The sequence below is a fragment of the Nicotiana sylvestris genome, chromosome 3, assembly GCF_000393655.2.
Source record: "Nicotiana sylvestris chromosome 3, ASM39365v2, whole genome shotgun sequence".
NCBI lineage: Eukaryota > Viridiplantae > Streptophyta > Magnoliopsida > Solanales > Solanaceae > Nicotiana > Nicotiana sylvestris.
This window is the reverse complement of record NC_091059.1, coordinates 114,572,749-114,586,815: the sequence shown is the minus strand read 5'-3', so window position 1 is coordinate 114,586,815 and position 14,067 is coordinate 114,572,749. Positions and strand designations below refer to the sequence as shown.

At 34.4% G+C, this 14,067-nt stretch overlaps 1 protein-coding gene across 10 annotated transcripts in view; it reads right to left on the bottom strand.

Annotated features, from left to right (window-relative positions):
* LOC104214807 (polycomb group protein EMBRYONIC FLOWER 2-like) overlaps nucleotides 1-13,132 on the bottom strand; it is a 42,344-nt gene extending 29,212 nt beyond the window's left edge. Inside the window, exons 1-13 of one of the 10 annotated variants that reach the window (XM_070170955.1) lie at nucleotides 12,915-13,128; nucleotides 9,540-9,636; nucleotides 8,490-8,630; nucleotides 7,809-7,915; nucleotides 7,542-7,710; nucleotides 7,028-7,083; nucleotides 5,745-5,862; nucleotides 5,501-5,660; nucleotides 5,378-5,419; nucleotides 4,152-4,291; nucleotides 1,611-1,673; nucleotides 1,380-1,501; nucleotides 506-570 (exon numbers count right to left, since the gene is read on the bottom strand). In XM_070170955.1, coding sequence (XP_070027056.1) covers nucleotides 506-570; nucleotides 1,380-1,501; nucleotides 1,611-1,673; nucleotides 4,152-4,291; nucleotides 5,378-5,419; nucleotides 5,501-5,660; nucleotides 5,745-5,862; nucleotides 7,028-7,083; nucleotides 7,542-7,710; nucleotides 7,809-7,867 — 994 coding nt within the window. In that variant the 5' untranslated portion in view covers nucleotides 7,868-7,915; nucleotides 8,490-8,630; nucleotides 9,540-9,636; nucleotides 12,915-13,128. Of the gene's footprint in view, nucleotides 1-505; nucleotides 571-1,379; nucleotides 1,502-1,610; nucleotides 1,674-4,151; nucleotides 4,292-5,377; nucleotides 5,420-5,500; nucleotides 5,661-5,744; nucleotides 5,863-7,027; nucleotides 7,084-7,541; nucleotides 7,711-7,808; nucleotides 7,921-8,489; nucleotides 8,631-9,539; nucleotides 9,637-12,914 lie in introns of those variants that run through there. The other 9 variants (XR_011406151.1, XM_070170956.1, XM_070170957.1 and 6 more) reach the window with 9 other exon arrangements.
* Between the last annotated feature and the right edge of the window lie 935 nt (nucleotides 13,133-14,067).

The following is a 14,067-nucleotide window of genomic DNA, read 5'->3' as shown; positions in this document are numbered from 1 at the left end:
CATTAACTGCATGCACGCCAAGGGCTGAATATATCTTGATATATGTAGGATACTGACAATTCAAACAGATCGGTTTGACATAGGAAAGACTAAAGTCCGACTAGTAAGTTGGAGACCTTTAGCTGCTTGCTCCTATACTTAATTTCAAAACAACATATGTTGTGCACTATTTTGCTTTATTATGCCCTGACTCTAACGTTGTGACTAAGAAATTGTACCCAAAATTTGACGTTAGCCTGCATTTTACATGACCCAACAACATAAAGCATTCATGTCAGTAAAGGAAGGGAGGGTACATCAAAGTAAAGTAAATACATCAAAATAACAGAAACCCTGTATAAAACAAAACTAACCAACATGGAGTCTGAGCTGAGTTCAAAAGCACAAGAAACTAACCACCCAGAGCAAACCGAAGATATCAGTGGCAATATCACGATAAATAAAATGAAACCAACTAAATATGAAGTCAAACAAGCCATAGCTTTACCATAAAATGAAGATTTACCTTCTGTTCTCTGCAACTTGTTGTTATAGTACCTATAGTTGAAGACAACATTTCCTGTCCTCAACCTAGAAAGCGCAATAAGTAAAAGGATTAGCTACACGTCTACCTCACAGGACACATGAAATTTTTGAATCTCTTTAACTTAGTAGAGAGCTAAGTCCCCACTTCCAAAATTCTCTTTAAACAAAAGGAAAGAAAAGAAAAGAACTATTTTTTTTTCTTTTATAGGTAAGGATATGTTGTTTGCTAAAGAGAAAAGAAAATTTTGAAAAGGGACATGCAGCAGAAAAGACAAAAATCAGCAATCTTTCAAAACCACAGAGAGCATGGTTCGATATTTAGCAATTTTATGATATTGAGTTGCGTCACTACATTCACATTGGGAAATAAGAAGGATCAACATGCTTGATCAATTTGGTTGAATATGTTGAGTCAATTACAAACGAGTAAAGGTAGCAAAAATGGGTAAGAATGATAAGGTCTACCAAACATGCACAAAACTTGCTGGGAATATAAGAGGAAAAGTTAATCCTGTTCTAACAAGGTAGAAATACACCAGTACAATTGTGGGGATCTGTCAGTAACTTTTGCTAGAGCAGTATGGCCCTGAATGCTGACATGAGCTAAAGAGCCAAATCTACCTAGGGACACGGGCTTAAATAAGCAATAAACTGAATGCAAATAGGTACAGAGGGGAAGAGTTAACACAATGCTGGACAATGTTGGAAATATCGGTGTCAACAACAGTAGTACTGATAATTTCTTGTAATGCTAGGTGAAAGGAGCATTGCATAAACAGAAATACAAGAAAGGCAATACACACGACAAAATAGAAATGCAATGCAGAAAAGAGACCAGAAATGGGTAACTTCACCGTATTATTCGAGGCAATGAAGTCATAGAAATGTCATCATAGGAGAATGAATCATAAGTTGATTTTTCTCCAGCACCTGCTTCTTCTGCAGCAATTTTGACTTGCAGTTGTTGTATTGTTGCCTTTCATAATCCAACCATTATTCAAGAAAATCAATTATATAAGCAAAGAGATGAAAAATCTTTTACTACAATCCTCAAAGACATAAGCACTGAGTACAAAATGGCCTACCAGAGCCACAGAACTGCAAGGATACTGCAAGGAAATATGTATGTCTTTGTCCAAACAGTTTGTCTGCAGATGAAGACACAATAACCATCAGAGAAGATGGTTCCTCTTGGTTATTTTTTTCTTCCTTTTTTTTGGGATTGTTGGGGGGTAGTAATTGTTTCTTTTTCCTCAAGGAAGAAATCAAGGATCTCTTGGCAAGAAACAACAACAAACCCGGTGTAATCCCACTAATGGGTCTGAGGAGGGTAGTGTGTATGCAGATCTTACCTATACCTTAAGAAGATAGACATGTTGTTTCCGATAGACCCTCGGCTCAAGCAAAGATGAAAAAAAAACAGTAACAACAAGCACTAACAACAGCAAGATAATAAGAAACCGAAGCAAAAGATACTGAAGGTAGCAATAGAAATCTCTTTTTTTATAAATAAACAAAAGTGATACTCCTTCCGGTCCATAATAAGTGACCTTTTGGCCTTCGGAACGCTTCTTAAAAAAATATTAACTCCTAGAAAGAAAGAAAATGGTGTTTTGACTAAATTACCATTAATTAAAATTTGTATATTGTTAACTAGACACATTGGGATATGTAAATAAGACCATTTGGAAAAATTAAGTTAATTTCTTCTTGATTATGTAAAAAGGACACTTATTTTGGACCAAAATAAAAAGGCCAAAAGGTTACTTCTTATGGACCAGAGGGAATAACCTATTTGACTGGGCACAGAGTTTAAGAAAAAAGAAAAGACTTTTGAACTTTTGATGTAAAATGGGGCATATATATTTTGTGTGTATATAAATCATTGAATAAACGTAAATTGTTTCCAAATATGGAAAGGGGTCATTTTTTTGCACAAACTAAAAAGGAAATAGGTTCACATAAATTGAAACGGGAAGAGTACTATTTATTCTATTACTACAGGTAGTAATAGAAATCTAAGAATAAGAAAATACAAGACTAACACTAACACTACTGGTATGAAAAAGAAAAATGCTCGACTACCTACTAACCCTCTACCCTAATTCTCGGTCTTCATACCCTCCTATCAAGGGTCATATCCTTGATAAGCTGAAGCAGCGCCATGTCCTGCTTAATCATCTCTCCCCAATACTTTTTTGGCTTACCCCTACCTCTCCTCAGACCCACCAAAGCCAACCTCTCGCACCTCCTTACTTGGGCATCTATGCCTTTCTCTTCACATGCTCAAACCATCTCAGCCTCACTTCCAGCATCTTGTCTTCCACGGGGACCACTCTCACCTCCTCCCGAATATCTTCATTCCAAATCAATCCTAATATGCCCGCATATCCATCTCAAACATCCTCATTTCTGCTACTTTCATCTTCTGAACATGGAAATTCTTGACTGGCCAATACTTTGCCCCATACACCACTCTATAGAAATGACTTTTAAGTTTTGGCGACACATTCTTATCACATAAAACACTGGATGTGAGCATCTATTTCATCCACCCCGCTCCACAACTATGTGTAACATCCTCGTCAATCTCCCCATTTCCTTGGATTATAGACCCAAGGCACTTGAAATTTCCTCTATTGAGGATGACTTGTGTATCAAGTCCCACATCGACGTCCGCTTCATGAGTCACGTCAACTTGCACTCCACATATTAAAAGAAGGTAAAGTTCCTTTTTATGAGAAAAAAAATATATGAAAACAATTGCCTGCAACAAATTATGTGTGATTATGCATCACTATTACTTATTTCATTACGTGTGACCATAATATCAACACCAGGACAACTTCATGCGCAAATCAATCAGAAGTACTTCAGCAATGCCCTTCCAGCATCATTTGTCCAGAAGAACTAGCCTCTGCAGAATCTCTTACAATGCCCACTATGAACGGCTTCTACATCATGAAACACTAAGTGAAAACAGTCTACCTAGAAGAAGCATCCTCTCTACCAAATATGTGAAGAACCGATGACTTGGTTATCAAGCGCTACACATATGATTAAAATAATAGAGGACTAGGAATTGCTCGTTTTCACTTCCGGAATTACTAAAGATAATATAAAGGAGCAAGATGAGGAAGAGAAAAAATATTTGCCTTAACTAACAAAAACCAACTCCAAATAGAGTAATGCTTCAGAGAAGGCACATTGATTCAGAGCTTCCGATGTAGTCAAGTGAGCAAATAATGGAGATAGATCATATACAAATTCAACATTTGTATGGAAGAGTTGACGTGTTTTTAATCTGAGAAGCTGGTTTTAAATCTATTTCAATATTGGTTAAGAAAAAGGAGGCATATTGAACTGAGTTAGGGAAATTGCAACACCCTCACCAGTGGCTAGACCTCAATTTACTGAGGTGATGCTCTAATGGTATTAGGTCGAAGAAAATTTCCAAATACCACAAGTTTTGTCAAACTAAGAATGTAAATTTTGAAGGAGAGAAAAATTAGTTATCAACTCGATCACTCTTTCAGATTGTCAATGAGATGTTGGTTCACAATAAGTCAGCTAAGCAATATTAAACAAGCACTACATACTTCTATTAGAGACTTCTGCTAGCGTACCTTCATAAAACAAGGGCTCAAGTCAACAGTTGACAACATCTCAGCTCTCTCCCCTAAACTCAAGTTGGGAGACTTTTCCCACAATAGATGAAGTAATTCAATCGGCATTCTTCCCAACAAGAAGTGCCCTTCAAGATGCACTATCACAATTTTGAAAATAAGATTAGAACAAGAAAGAAGATGGACCATGAGAAACCTGAAGAAAAGTTGTTTTTAATGGAGTGAAAACATCCCAACATTCAAACCAACTAAATAAGAAAAAAGGAGGTTATCAAACATAATGAAAAAGTATAAAGCAGCAATAGACAATAAAGATTGCAGAAAGCCTAATGCAATGGAATTTGACATAACAAAAACCATTATGTGGTTTTTCTTTTCATGCGCTAATGGAGCTAAGCAGTGAGTGCATGTTCCAAGTGCTGAGAAAAGTCTGTGGACTTCGTTGAGATCCATTTGTTGACAACATTCCAGATATAACATTCAAACTTTGTATTATATATTTTAAACATCAAATGACAAACATGAATTCATGATCATGTTTAGGTTTATGGTTGTTTCTTAAGCTGGCCTGTGCTGCCATAAGATTGAGATATAAAAGTTTCCAGTGTTCCTTTTAAATTTGACTGGTTTCACACAATTGTTGTTGTTAGACTTTAGGAATAATATCATCAAATCATGTTTCAAGGTCCTAAATGTGCTAGAACCACCAGCGTTAAATTAAAAGACGTCCAAATCTTGTCAGGTCCACAGACAGAAAGAGAAGAAGGGAAAATTAAAGAGACGGTGTTAGTGGATGTGAAGGAGAATCACTTTATAAGGGCATAAAGGGACAAGTAGAAGGAACTTCTCTTTCCTCAATCAGTTAAATATGACGATCCAAAAGGAAATGCTTTCTAAGAAAGACAAGAATCGGAAAGAAATACAATAGACCTAGGTTACCATACTGCAAATACTATGTCATTTCATTATAGTCTTCTTTCTTTTACTTCAAGCTTGTGAAATAGGTCACTCAAAACTGAAGAAACATGTTTCTAGATTTGGCACATTATAGATTGTTAGACTTTCAATATATGTATGCTTAACTTATTCCAAAGCATAAAAATGAATACCAAAAGAGATAACAAAATGAAAAATTGCAGAGTTTGACAAATGCCAGCAATCATAAAGCTTATGTGACACCGGTAACTGCACAAAATAAGGATCTTTCCAACTTCCCTGCTACTTACATGGAAATGAAAATGTATCCAAATGATCTCTAGCAAGTTCAGCTGCAAGGGAAGAAACCATTTATAGTTGGCCCTCAAAACGAATCTCAACAAATAAAGTTTCAGAAAACACTTTATACCTACCAAAGCTGACAAACAGGATGACAAGAGACCCCGCCCTTGTTTCAGCTGAAAGTTTATCCATTTCAGGGAGAAAGAATTTTGCTTGAACTCGATTTATTCCATCAACTCCAGTGAAAGAAGTTGATATGCATGCCCGCCTAAATTGATAGACATCAGAATTCTGTAACCAATGGCATTAGCGAGGTACCCAACAGCATACAAGATTACTACTAACTGGACGCATTTGCACAAAATAAGAACTTACTGCCTCAGCACCTGCAGCATTTGATACTGGCCTTGCCAAGATTACACACAGAGGAAAAACATTCTGGACCTGTGATTCATCGTTCACAGTTGCTGGTACAGATATTGCCATTTGAATCCTAAAAAATTTAGCCACAGTAGTAAACCAAAGCAATCTAATTGCAAGTATATATACACTGATGAAATCAATGTTATTAAAAGTCCTCGCTTGGTTGCTTAATGCGATGAAGTGATGCGGAGCAAGGGGTTATCATTTCATGGTGAAGCCATGCGTTTCAGTGAAGCGTGGGCTTCAAACAATTACCCACAAAGTGATCCCAACAAGAAGCAGCTGATTCTTTGAATTTCACCTTTAAGGACTTAGATTTTTTGGGATAAATAAGGTATTTTATTAATAGAGGTATTTGAATTTCATCTTTAAGGAGTTGGCTTTATTTTGGTGATAAGTAAAGGTATATTTTATTTTATTTTTATTGTTAAAAGAAGTCAAGGTGTTGTATATTGGTTGCTCAAACTAGTTATTTTAATTGAAATTTGCTTATTATAGTATAAAATTAATATACATTTTGCATTTTTTAATCTTATGAAATTGTCTGTTTCACTTAAAAAAGCATGCACTTCACTTCACTTTTCGCCTCAAGCCTCATGAATCTCGTTGCTTTTTACGCTTTTTGCTTTAAAACAGTGGATGATATTATAGGGTGATATGATGAATAACATGTATCATATTGATCACCAACTACAAACTGAACTAAATTGTGTTTCGACAGCTATTTCAAGCGGTAGTCAGTAGACTTTGCCTTCGACTTAGACAAACTTGGCAACAGTAATTAGGTCTGTCTTCTAAGAAATTACTTTGCACCTATAAGGTGCAAGTACCCATGAACAAATGTTTGAAAGGAAATGTTTACCAAAGAGTCAAAGTGTAGTGCTACGAAGTAGAACACTGAATCAGATTGTGAAGACCTATATTATCACTTGGGACTTGTTTGATATAGACCACTGAATCATTTCCTGATCATCTATACAGATTCTTTAAATTTAATCCAATAATAATGAGTAAACAGCAACTATAATTGGGAAATAATTCAAACAAACATTCCCAATAGAATCAAGTAAAGGAAGACATGTCTCCCCACAAATTTAGAGCTTCACTTCCAAATCAGCATAGACTATACTACATGACAATCAGAAGTACCTCAGAGTCTCTAGTATAGAGCATATGAGACATAACCTTGCATAAGGGGTAATTTGGGAGTGAAAGCAATCACAATCAAAATATACCTCCTTTTGTGCTTTGCTTGAATTTTGTATTGTAAACATCTTTGAAGGAAGGAAGGCTGCATGAGATTCTACATTCTGTTAGAAACATCTTGCACTAAATACCAATGATGAATGTATAATTACCACATCATAAAACTGACGAGACCAATTACATTAAAACTCGTAACAATTGGCAGCAAGCAAAAATGGAAGGGAGTCAGGACCAAAAACATCCCCTCAAAATCATGGGTGAGAGAGAGATAATAATCTTGAGTGTGCTTTTGTCAAGAATGCTTGAACTGACAAAAGAAGCGTATATATGAAACATCAGCGCTGAGAAGAACGACAATAGTCTTGAGTATTACCGGAAACACTTCAACTTAAACAAGATGTGCTTATTTAAAATGAATGTTTGATGCATATAAACAAAAACAATAAAATCAACAATCTTTCCAAGACCATTAATATCAACAAGGAATAATGCCAAAAATGTTGGCCTTGAGGAATAGGTAAAAATGGTCTTTAAGTACATTACATTTCTAACGGCACGGCGTTGGAGAATGTTGTAGAGTTCAACAGGTTTGCAATAAGTCGAAAGGCTTTCTTCAGCAGCAATCTTCTCCTCTGCAGACAAATGTGTAGCAGAATCTTGCCTGCACATTGAGTCCGTAACTGTAGAGTAACTGCAGTAGCAAGTGTAATGCCTGTTCCACAAATTATATTATAACAATCAATATCCATGTTTCAGTAAGTGCATTGGTGTACTTTAAAATGTAATTATTGACAAACATATCTAGAAGACCTCCAATGCAGGGCACAGGGAATACCGGTTTCACGAGCCACTAAAGGTATGCTTGGCATCCTTGTCAGACACTATTCAAATGTATATTCATAGTTCTTTCAACTTCACTAAATTCAGAAATTAAAAACATGTGAGAAAAGAATCATAAAGTACATGACATAATGGGCAACAAGGAAAGGAAAGATAAGGGTAATATTGTAACACCCCCTAGGGAGGTTGCCAATCATACAAAAGAACTAAGGTAAGCTACTAGCAATTATTATCTGAAACTAATTTAAACATATAATTATCATAATCTATTAGTGGAAATAGGCCCACATGAACGAGGTACAAAATACGACATTTCAGTATAGTAAAATCTCATAAAATTCTTAAAAGTACGAGAATATTACTTTTAAAAAGAGTGAACAGCACCTATTTGAATTAAATCAACATCTTAGGTTGTATCAAATAACTAGCAGTATTGTTGGAGGCGAAAAGTTCTTAAAAAAAGCGCTCCCGGTCTATTGGGGCTTTAAGCGCAAAGCACAACCAAAATGCAGGCTTTAGTAAAAAAAGGCGCAATTAAGGAAAAAATTAAAATAATTACCTGTAGTACAAAAAAAAAGAAATAAATTCATTTATAATGTTTTCCTCAACAACTAATATACTTATTTGCAAATTGTATTTGTCCTTTAGTACCTTCGATTCAAGATAAAACTCATAGCCAATAAGGGTCTTGCCTACACTGAAGCACATCTCACGAGCGAAGCGCCCTTCCTGAGTTGTTCTGAGCTTCGGATCTTAAGCGTGCCTTAAATAAGCCTTTGACAACACTGATAACTAGCAGAGGAATATTTTTCATACTACAACATTCAAGACTTCTTCTAAGCATGAAATTTAACTTTTAATCTCAAATAAAAACTAGTTAAGTCTCCCAAGTTCAAAGCAAGTACCAAATTAAACATATCACAAGATTTGGGCAAAGACAATGCCAAGATAGTCACATGATTTACAAAATCAAGTTACCAAAATAATAGAATCACGACCCCATATTCATTCAAAAGTACATATCTAAGTATCTTATGGATCATGTACAAGTCTCCAAAAGTTCCTGCCATGCATGCATGCATCCATGCATCCATACATCCATACAAATTAATCAAATACTTGCTTAAGGTCTGGGCAAAGACAATGCCAAGATAGTCACATGATTTACAAAATCAAGTTACCAAAATAATAGAATCATGACCCCATATTCATTCAAAAGTACATATCTAAGTATCTTATGGATCATGTACAAGTCTCCAAAAGTTCCTGCCATGCATGCATGCATCCATGCATCCATACATCCATACAAATTAATCAAATACTTGCTTAAGGTCTGGAGTTTAAGAATATATAAACTAAATCATGATAAATATAAACAAAATTGGGTCTAAATAGGTCTCCACAATTCACAATTCTTAAGGAGAAAACTTGGGCAGCAGCTCTGCCCTGTATTGCAGCAGATATTTGAGGCAGTAAACCACATAACTGGATGTTTTGGTCTCTATAACAATTGTAGATATATCTCTTATCTTTTTACAGCCTTTTGAATCACCCCAATCCGATTTTTAGAGAAAAAGTTATGCCCAAAATACTAACTGCTATCCAATTCGAAAAACGGGATTAAATTTCTGATTTTAAATGACTAAAATTCACCATGCAAAAGATATATTAATTCACACATGGATAGAGTAAGAAGCTTACCACAAGTTTGAGAGAGTTTCTCCACAAAATTTAGAACCTAGGGTTTCAAAAATAAGCTCAACCCATCTTGATTCTTGAAGGTAAAATCCAAATCTTCCTTCAATAGGTAAGCAAATAGGTTTTAATGTTTTAAAACTTGGGTTTTAATGATGGAAAAAGAGTATGTGTATGTGTTGAGCTCTTCAATAGTGTTTGACAGATGAAGGAGGAGGAGAAGACTTCGAGAGATCAAATGAATAGGAAAGAAAAATCATAGAAAGTTCTTTCTATTATGCTTTACAAATTTACACTATAATCCCATTTTACCTATAATATGTAGAGATTAGTCATTACTCTCTTAAAATATATATATACTAGCCCCAATAAGATTTTTTTTCTTTCTATTCTCCTTATTGGCCCTCAAAAGATCTCTACATCTCCTTAAAGGTATGTCACTAGTAAATAATTTTCCATAAGTTAACTAAGCTAGAAATTATAAAGTATCTAATGAACTAAATACAAATACATATATGAATTAAAAAAAATTAATTCTTTTAACAAAATAGAATTTAAATAACATGAAAACTTAAATTTAAAGAAAGAGTGAAAAAAATTGTAAGCAACATATACATATTTAAATAAAATAGTCAATTAATGTATATAATATTTTATAAAAATCAGGGTGTTACAAATATCTTATTCAGATTTCTGCTTCAGGTTGTACATGAGTCTAGCCTCATTTGATTTTAAGATTAGACGTCTGAGTCTGATGCATATCTGAATTTTAAGATATGTATTAAGATTAAGATAGCTGAATCAGAATGCACATATGAATATCAAGACGTGTATTAAGATCTGAATACTAAATAATTAAGATTGTTTATTTTCCAATATCTGAATATACAAAATTTATTTTCATTTGAAAGTTAATAAATACGAAATTCAAATAAAAAATAAAATACTAATTAATCTGATGTTCTATCAACATAATATTTCTAAAATGGCGGGTAATGACAACTATAGATGATGATGATGATGGTGGTGATGGTTGGTGGTGGTAGTTGAGGTAAGTGGGTGGGTGAGGATGATTTAGTGGTGGTGTTGAGGGTGTTGGGTGGTGGTAGTTGATAAAGATGGGGTGATCGGTCGTGATAGTCGACAATGGTGGGGGTGGTGGTAGTCGATAATGGTGGACGGGGACGGCAATAATTGAGGATGGTGGTGGTCGTTGTGGTTAAGTAGGCTGGTTTTGGTTGGCGGCGGTTAACAGCTAATGTGGATGATAGCATCTTAATGGAAGTAAGTCTTTGTCTTAATCATTTAGACATATTCAGACCCATTAAGTGGTTGTGAAATAAATAACATAAATATACTTAATAATTAAGATTTGAATTATTAAGATTTAGATTTAAAAACAAACGCACTTAATGTCTGAAATTTGAATGATTAAGATTCGGACCTCCATTAAATGCAAACAAATGAAGCCTACATATCTCTTTTCTTCGATTGGGGCGGGGAAAGGGAAAGAGAGAGAGATCCAGAACAAATTGTTCTCATTTCATTTGAAAAAGCATAACCATGAAGTCTCACTATACCATTTATGGGAAAAAATAGCCACATTTCAAACTGCAACCTAATAACAATATTAAGAAAATGATACAATGAAGAATATGAGATGACATGTTGGGAACCTTGATAAGCAAAAAACCAATAGGAACCTACTGGAACTACCAAGCAGACATGTGAATGGAGCTTAATATGGCAATTGGTGTGCAGTTTCTTCATCAAGAGAAAAGGGACTACACTTGCGGCTATAGCAAGATAAAACTTTCTTCTTTGATTTTATAAAGAAAGGGAGAACCACAGCAATACACCATTGGAACTCATGTGCAAATGCTTTGAGCAAAATACAGGAGTCGATCAAAAAGTAGTGTTCAACTGAAGGAAGAATAAGTTGCCCATAATGGTCAACTGCGATGAATTAGCAAATAAATGTGATACTTTGACAGTATTAATTACTCAAAAAGATCAGGAATCATTCTCTCCCTAAAAATCAAGACTGATTCACAAGAGAGAGGGAGGAAGGGAGAGAGAGATTGATCCGCAACATTTTTGTCCTTATGTAGAATATGAATGAGTCTCCATATGGTGACTTATCAAAAAGAGAGTGTCTCTCATATAGTGATCCAAGACCAAAAGGGAGGAAAAGAAAATTATGGAGATCATAAAGATGTTTGTGCAATGTTGATTCATGGGTTAATGAAACTATCTTTTTTCGCCGAGGTTACAGTTCAAACAAATTTTAATTTTTAGCATCTGATAACCAGTCAAGTCTTCTAACCTTCCAAATTTCTGTTTCACTCTCCCTCCCGCTGCACCACCCCCAAATATTCTTCCTAAACTAATGCAGATATGCCATTCACTCTCTCCCCTGCTTAGTCCCCACCACCTTTCTTGAAAGAAGAGTCTGCCAGTGATGTCCCGCCCCCACCTGACACCAGACCAAATTTCTCAACAGTGAGCAATTCCATTTCCTTGAAGCAAAGCAAACTACTTCTGCGCAAACTTAACCCAATGGAATTATCAATCTAGTGTAAATCAATCAATAGCTCATCAAATATATCAATTCCAGCACAAATAATTGCTTAATTTGTTGAAAAACTTTTATCAAACTGAACTACAACTTCGCCTAGTTCAGGTCAGCCTCCAAAACATGCATGGAGGCAAGATACTTTGTTCTCTCTAACAATCTGATACTGCTGGAGGACAATCTAGAGCACCTTTTGTAGGTCCGAAAACCCCTCTAACATCTAATACTTTTCTAGATTCCCTGCTTCTCAATTAGTTCCTGATTTTAAAGATGAGTGTCTGAATTCATATAATGAAGCTGGTTTTCACCCTTCACTCACATGAACTACATAGAGATACTTTATTCTTTATCACTAGAGACTATTTCTTCAAATTTTGCAAATCAACCAAAAGCTATAATCGATTTGCAGTTGAACAGTTACTAAAGTGCTTATCAGGTTCGAATAAAGAAACATTCATTATCAATAAAAAAGTTATCTTTTTTTCACATAAAACCGAGGACTGTCTTCAACTTTTTTCTTCTTTATATTGGTGGTGTTCGAGCCAGCTAGCGCACACCTCCGATTCTTGCTACCCCTACAAGCACACCTACCCAGTCACTTAGCTCACCAAATCTTAGCACATGCAAAGATTTCACCAATCCATGATAATTCTTAGGAAAATAGTGATATATATATATATATATATATATATATATATATATATATATATATATACACAAAGTTATAATTGATTGCAATGTTCAGAACAATCAGATAAAGGAATTAGGGATTAGAGACAGTGTGGAGAGGAGAGAATGAAACTTACTGTTCGATTTCGCTGGAGAAAACGAGTTCGCAGCTGGTGGTGGAATGTGGCTCCGTTCAACTGAATCGCCGAAAAGAAGGAACGGTGGCGTCGTTTGAAATTGGCGGACCTAAAATCGGTCGGATTTTATTAGATCCGTATTCGGTTTCGATTTGTTTGACAACTCAACCAGAGGCGTTTTTTGGGCATGGGTCAGAACTTTTAACGAGGGAACAAGAATAATGTGTGAGCTGTGACTAATTTGACCACCCACAAAAATAAAACGGGCACATTTTATTATTGCTGTATTGCTGAATACTAGTCTATCTATCTATATCTATTTATATTTATTACTATATTAAAAGTATGAATAACTTTAATGAAATATTGTTCGCCTTTTAATCCTTTTAAAATATTATTTATATTGGACAAATTAGTCATTTTATTATTTTCCTAATATTTATGACTTTAAAGTCAACTAAAATATTACATATTAAATTATTTCTTTATCTGAACAAATATAGGAAGTCCTAATATTTACGATTTTGAAATCAATTAGTATTTCAATTAATCTATGGAACTATAAGGAAAAACATAAAATCTAACGTGTGAAATTTTTTGTAACATATTTCTTTTAAGGTGTGGATTTCAAACGCCAAAGTACTCTTATATGTGGCAAAAGTCTTGAAATAATTAAACTCAAACTATATTATCAAATAGGTTATAACATTTGAAATATATCTTATAGAGATCTCACACATAAATTATATAAAAATAATGAACGAAATAAATAAAGGAAAGAATTAAAAATATCAAAGAAAGCGGAAGTATGGGGTTCTTGGATAATAATAGAGGTGCTTCACTTTTTAATAATGTTTTACGTTTTCATATATAGAATTACTCATTTTATGTTACGAAATTTAAAATAGACCAGAATATTTCATTAATGGTATTATTCTATATCATATCGTTAGCTTTTAAAATTTTAAAATATTTATCATATTTATTCAAATGTCGAGAAGAAATCCACTATAACTCAGAAATTATCAGTGATTCCAATAAGATAATTTATGAAAATCTTTAATTTTTTAAATAACGATAAATTAAGCTAAATATAAGTGGATTTCTCGATTAAAAGAATAATTGTTGTTCCTGAGAAATAATTCAAATTTTA